Genomic DNA, 6720 nt, shown 5'->3' with positions numbered 1-6720 from the left:
GCGGGGGGGTAAGAGAAAGAACTGAAAGAATGTTTATATAAGCATTTCACAATTATTTCATCTATTACTTTTAGTGGTAGAATTTTAGATGTGTTAAGCTCAATGTTCTTATTCAGATACATTAATATACTTTTAGAGAAACAGTCTTATTTCATCTTTTCTCACAGAGTCACACAGCTGAGTCTGTGATGATAGCCAGGAGCAGAGTTCAGAACCATCATCTGCTCTAAGAAACAGATTTCTATGGGATCTAGGCTTCCTATATGCTGCCTGTCCAAGTTACTGTTTATCACGTAAGGCAGTTAAAGATGAAATAATCGCTAATTTTAGATAAATTCTTAGTTTGAGAGGCCTATATTTCAGACTAAAGATGAAACTAGGACACTATAAAAACAGGGTGGGTTTTGTTCTTTTTAGTTGCTGTAATACGTTTACTTTTCTAAGAATAAAGTTTTAAGCTGATCTGCAAAGAGTGCTTTTTGTGAAACTTAGGCAGTCGATTACAGGCAGAGCTTTCAAAAACCAGTAACAGAAAAGGTTCTTCTTGCTCTGTGTGAGGAATGAAAACCACGATAAGCCCGACGCAGGGAGCGAGGCAAGCACAGAGATGGCTTCGAGCCCACAGCCTCCGTGTCCCAGAGCCGCAGACAGGGACGCAGTCGGGCCGCGCTCGGCCCCTGTGAGCCGGTGACGACAGTCCCGCCGTGCCCCCGCGGGGCGCCGCCGGTGGGGGCCGGGGGCAGCACCGGCCGCGGCCGCCCCGCTTCCCGGCGCCTCGCCGCAGGCAGCCAGCCGTTGGCCCCGGGCCGCCAGCCGGCCGCAGCGGGGCCCGCCTCAGGACCCTTGGGGCGGCGTGTTGGGTGACGGCCGCGCGGTCTCACCGCCTCAGTTCCCACCGCAAGGAAAGCCCGCGTCCCCCCCTCGCCCGGAGCCCGCCGCGGCGCGGGCACGCCGCCAGCTGCGCCCAACCCTTCCCGGCGGTGCGGCCGCCCCCCCCGCACTCCCTCCCCGGCCGGGACGGCCCGGTCGCCTCCGGCCTCGCCCGGCGCGAACCCGCGCCGCGCTGCGCGCACGCGCCGCCTCGCAGCCGTTAGCGCTTTGTTTTCAAACCGGGGCTGGCGGCCGCGCCGGAACTACAGCCCCCAGGGTGCCCCTCGGCCGCCCGCCCGCCGGGCACGCGGGGGCCAGCCAGCGTGCGCCGCGTGCGGGGGTGGCCGCGGCGCTGCGTCAGGCCCCCCCCGCTCTAGAACGTTGCTGTGGTAGCGTCTGGGCGCCATGTTAGAAGGCCGGAGGGGAAGAGGAAAGTGAAGCGGCGGCGGCCGGGCCTAGCGAGTGGCTTTCTCCTCCCTCTGCGGCCTGACCCCGGCCCGTGCGATGGTCACGATTCCCGCTTCCTGGCGGGACGAGTGACCGGTCCGGAGGCGGCAGTGGTGGGGGAGGACGAAGAAGAAGAGGAGGAGGGAGAAGGGGACGACGCGGTGGTGGTGGCGGCGGCGGCGGCGGAGGAGGAGGAGGAGGGGCCGGAGAGACGATGCCGTTGTAAGTTGGAAAGCTCGCGGAGTGTCTGAAAGGCCTGTGTTTTGCCGGCCCTTACTCAGCGCTGTCCCCGTAGCGCCCCGTGCTCCCTGTCCGCTCGGGCCCTTCCTGCTGGCTCTCGCCCTTCCCCCTCTCGCTGTCCCCCCGCCGGTGCCGGGCTCTTCCGGTGCCGCAGTGTGCGGGGCTGTGGATCCGCTGCTCTCCGCCCAGACCGCGAGGAGCTGCTTGCTCGTGTAGCCGCTTCCCCGCCCCCCATCGCCGTGAGTCCCTAAGAGATGCTGATGTGGCTTTTACGTTGTTGTTGTTGTCGTCTTCTCCTTCGCGATTTCGCAGCGGCAAGTGCGAGGCACCGGGCGGCCACGAGGCGAACGCCTACCGTGGCCCCTCTCGACCCACAGTTGAGAGGCCGCACGAAGTGGCACAGTGCCGCGCGTTTGTCCCTTTCTGGCCCCGGCCGCCAAAGATGAAGCTCTTTTTCTCTCAGGAGTCCGGGTAGTGCCTCTCCCCCAGAGGCCGCGCGAAGGGTTTTGCCTCGTTGCGGGGGCCGGAGGGACGCAGGCCCTGGTTCTAGCAGGGGACCCGAGCGGAGCCCGCGGTCCTTGCGAAATTCACTGGGGCCTCGGTGGCCCCGAGGTGCCGAGCCGCTGAGGGGAGCTGGCTGCCGGCCGTGCGGGCAGCGCCCCCTGACGGCAGTGGCGGGCGGCGGCCCCGCGCCCCCCCGCGCCATTCCGCTGCCGGGAAGCCGGGGGCTCTCACTGAAACAGCAGGCCTTGTGCTTTGGACCTGCCGCGCTGTAACCCTGCTGGTGGCCGTGAAGAACGAAGTGGGGCATAAATTCATCCCAATTTCTTCGCCGTTTCCTTCACCCCATGCCCTGTTTTTTTTTTTTTTTTTGTTGTTTTTGTTTCTTTTTTTTTTTTGTTTTATTTCCCCTCGTTGACATTTTGACGGCTCCGGGTTGAGACGACAAAACTTCCTGCTCGTCAGTTCCGTAGCCCATATTGTTGTTATATTATTGTCCTATCTAAGTTCACGGAACCAGTGGATGAGTAGGTGTTCAAGTGGCTTTTAAGAATAAGGCATGTTTATATGCAGGCTTCTGTTTGTTTTTTGTTGCTTGGGGATTTTTTTTTGCCAATGAAGGAGAAATGTAAAGAATTCGATATTATTCATTATTGTTTCACTGTTATTATTTGAGGTTATTCACTGTTGTTTTAAATGTGTATACTTTATGTTAAGAATAACTATGCTTGCCTGTTGTGCTTGTTTTATTCAGTCTAAAATGCTGCTAAGTTAGTTGTGTGGTAGATAATACCAGGCAAACCTAACTGAAAGAGTTTATGGCAGGAAAAACACAGTGGGTGAGTGCAGAAAGGAAAATGGTTATGCCAGGCAGTTTTTAACGCTTGTATAGTGAGACTGCGATGTCTTTATAGTTAAGTTTTGCACATGTTCATTAAGGCAATGAAAAACTACCAGAAACCAGCTTTGAAGTTGGCTAGGCTTTTGGCCTCCAGAAAATGGGAGGGTGCGTATTCTGACTGCTTTTATTCTTAGTTTATTTTGTTGTGACTACATAAATTCCAAATGCTTAATAACAGCATTTGAAAGTTTGGGCTACTTCAATGAGTTGTAGTAATACTGATCTTCAACTTGGACAAGTTTGGAATGACTTGGTCGTTTTTCTTAATGTAGGTGTTTATGGTACTTGAACTAGAAACTCTTAAATAACATTGCATAGTTATATTTGCAGTAATATATTGCTATTTTCAGTATAAACGTTACTGGCAACTTCACTAATACAGGAGGTTTATTTGGGAAAATCAAAGCTTTCTCAGATTCTGCATTTGTTCTGTTATTTGCGATTTTGGAATGATTGACTTTTAAGTCTTGACTAAATAATACAAAGTGAACATTTTAATGCTAGTAAGTTGCAATGCTTTTAATGTTAATTCTTGAGTTATGAAGTGATACCTATCTCTGACGAGTTTAGAGAAAAAGGTGAGCTTAGGAAGTTCCTTTTCTGTATAATGCTTTCCTGTATAATGATTTCCAGTTGATGCTTTCATACTTTTGAATGATAATATTTTTGAGTGAGACTAGAACAGCCCTATGTGACTGCCAGGTTTTCAAGATGACCAACAAGATACACACACGCACGCACCCCACCCCCCACCCCCCTTCCCTTTCAATACATCCTTTAAACTTCATTTTTTAGGGTGGTGTTATAACTGACAGGCCTAGTCAGAGCTGATCTCCCATACAACCAGACGTTGTCATTCTTTACTTGAAAAGCGTTAGTTCAGAGTTCTCAAGAGGTGTACAGCACTGTTGATTCTGCAGTATGGTACGAAACTATGAAAACAAGAAAATTATTTATATACAAACACAGCTGTTACAAGAGTAAACTGCTGTTCTGCTGATGCTGATAGATGGCATTTGCAAAAGCCTTTTTAATATTGAAAAAACCCAGATCTTTTTTCCTGGAAACTTACATGACTTCTTGTTACGGTTTTCATTAATGTGTTGTGTGAAGAGATAGCAGCCCTATAAGGGATATCTCTTTAATTTTCAATTATTCAGAACTGATTAGGTCAAAGATATTTCTGCTATTATGAAGCTACATTTTAGTGAACTGTTAGATGTGGAATGTTCCCGTGCCTTATCAGAAACATAAGAAGTCAGGGAGAAATGAAGCTCTTTAAGCTGTTCGTATGTTTCAGTTAAGGCAGGCTAGATTTTACGCGGAAGGGCTACTGACTCGGTGAAGCAGCAGCTGTGTTTATGTGAATTGATGATCTAGTCTTTTTGTGTAACCTGGGCCTTTCTGACCCTCCAAATAGAGAAACAGGACCATGAATTTGTTTCCTGTTAAGCTATAGATATTATTGCACTTCCAGCATCTTTGCTGAACTTCTGTGTCTGCTAAAATCATTGAAAAAGCCTTTTTTTGTTTGTTTTTTAACCAGAAGTGGAGAAGTGCATTGAGTCATACATCTGAATACTTAAAAGTGCCATAATCATTGTAAGTTTTAACTATTGTTGGTAACTTCCATATTAGAGTTTTGGAATGCCTTTTTTTTTAATCTTTATTGTAGACAGTCAAGCTTATTCCCACTTCTGAAGTAAGACTTTTTGTATGTTTTCTTTCACTGAACTTAGCTTTAGACATATGCAAAGTCATTGTTTTTTTGACTTTTAATTAGTGTCTGTCAACTTGTATGCCAGGTGATGTACAGCAGCATATTTAAAATGGCTTGTACTGTTTGGGAGTCGATAAATCTGTTTTTGAACACAGTGCTCAGGTTTTTATAAACTGTTATGGAAGGAATTAAATTTTTTCTGATCTTTTAAAGCACAGGACCTACTTCAGACAAACAATTGCCTTAAAGTGCTAGCTTTATTAATCAAGAAGAAATTAATATAAAAGTCTGTACTGAGGGTTACACTGTTAGATGCAGTACAGAAGAACCGGGTGGCAAGTATATGTAGTTTTGCAACAGCTTTCAGTCTTCTAATGTCATGCCAAAAAAGACTGAGCTTATACCCATTATCATGGAGTTGTACTGCACAGAACTTGGAAACCTAATTATTTTTGGGCTGAGCAGATCTCACCGCTGAGACAAATGCACCTCTTACAGTGAAATGCTTCTTGGTATTCCTAGTTCTTGGTTTGATACTCCCTGATAATCTTTTGATCCATCCTTACTGAATTTCTTAAATTGCTGCATCTGGAGTTTTTTGTCTCTAGAATAGCTGTAAACCTCATTTGTGGTTCAAGTGCTGCCTGCAGACTTGAGTAGAAATTTCTTTTGTTTGAACTTGAGAAACTTATGAGACTCTTGTTGGCAAGAGTGTTGTGGATGGGTGTGCATTTGTGCCTTCACTATTTTTCCATGCAAATGCAAGAGCCAGTGAGAACTCAGGATTGAGTCAAAGGTTAGCTGAGTGTGTATGAATGTTTTTCTTTTGCCATAGGTGAGTCTCTTTTTCCATAGGTCCATTGCCTGTCATTGCTCCAATACCCATGTTCATATCTCTTTTGGGAATCTTGAACATCTCATACTGACAGTTGAAAACTTAATTAATGGTCTAAATGATCCAGCAGTTTTCTGCTAGACCTTAAAACTTTTGGTCAGGAAGGACAGCTGGATTGTCTTAACCATTTGAAATGTACTGTCCCTGGTAAATGATATGCACAGATTTCATTAAGATTTCCTGCTTAGATTTCTGAAATTCAGTGTGAAATGATGGTGTTAGCATGAAGCCAGAAACTTTAATCTGAAATTGCCAGTCAGTCCTTGCTGGAGGAGGCTTTGAAACAAGCAAATGAGACTCCTCAAAACACTTCCTCTGAAATCTATCGCAGCTGGAGCTTGAATTTTGAGTTTAACTCCAGCTGATCGACCAGATGATGTGATGACCGTTATTGCTTCAAGTATCTGACTTGGGTGGCTAACAACAGTAAATAAGACTGAATATTGCTGAGGTAATCAGTAGAGCCAAATGGAGAAGAGAGGATAGTCATTGAGATTCCTTAAGCTGTGTTTTTTGTCTTGGTATCTGGAGATAAGACTGAATAAGCCAAAGGTCCTGACAGAAGTTTAAAGTTAACATTCAGTGGGTTGTTGGCACTGTCTTAGGACACTGTGCACAGCCCACGGTTTGCCTTACTTCACCATTGCTGGCCTTAGTGTGCACGCCTGTCTGGACAGACTTAATCCCCAGCTGAGGTTTAGTGATAGGTGAAAGGGCTTGTATGACTTGTAGCAAAAGCAAGGCAGGAAGGGATTTTTGCATGCACTGAACATGCATTTAGATCAGTTAGATCTTGGGTAGTTAAGATCTTTTTCAGGGTGGATCGGAGACAAGTTTCAAATTTATGTGGGAATCAAAACTGTTGCCATTTGTTAAATACTATGGCATGTGTTTTAAAGATTTCAATTGTTCGTATTGTCTTTTATTTCCGTGAAGCATCCCAGATTTCTCGAGTATGATGTTTAGATAATGTGGTGCTGATTGCAGCTGTATTTTGTTTGTTGATAAGAATTCTAAAACCTTAACATGATAAAAATATTACTAGTAGAACTGAGGTAGAATACTGGAAGTGAAGAGGAAGAAGTGCTTAGAATCTCAGGGCTGGCTAAAATGTTACATGTAAATGCAACATTAAAGCTGGAAAAA

General features: G+C 46.4%; 1 protein-coding gene across 9 annotated transcripts in view; it reads left to right on the top strand.

Annotated features, from left to right (window-relative positions):
- Window positions 1-1205: 1205 nt before the first annotated feature.
- PAPOLA (poly(A) polymerase alpha) overlaps window positions 1206-6720 on the top strand; it is a 44655-nt gene continuing 39140 nt past the window's right edge. For 2 of the 9 annotated variants that reach the window (XM_040599666.1, XM_040599665.1), the window contains exon 1: window positions 1206-1539. In XM_040599666.1, coding sequence (XP_040455600.1) covers window positions 1532-1539 — 8 coding nt within the window. In that variant the 5' untranslated portion in view covers window positions 1206-1531. Of the gene's footprint in view, window positions 1540-1689; window positions 1797-6720 lie in introns of those variants that run through there. The other 7 variants (XM_040599671.1, XM_040599672.1, XM_040599669.1 and 4 more) reach the window with 6 other exon arrangements.

Source organism: Falco naumanni, chromosome 7 (assembly GCF_017639655.2).
Source record: "Falco naumanni isolate bFalNau1 chromosome 7, bFalNau1.pat, whole genome shotgun sequence".
Lineage (NCBI taxonomy): Eukaryota > Metazoa > Chordata > Aves > Falconiformes > Falconidae > Falco > Falco naumanni.
Note: the sequence above shows the minus strand (reverse complement) of the source record. Positions and strands in the feature narration are given on the sequence as shown.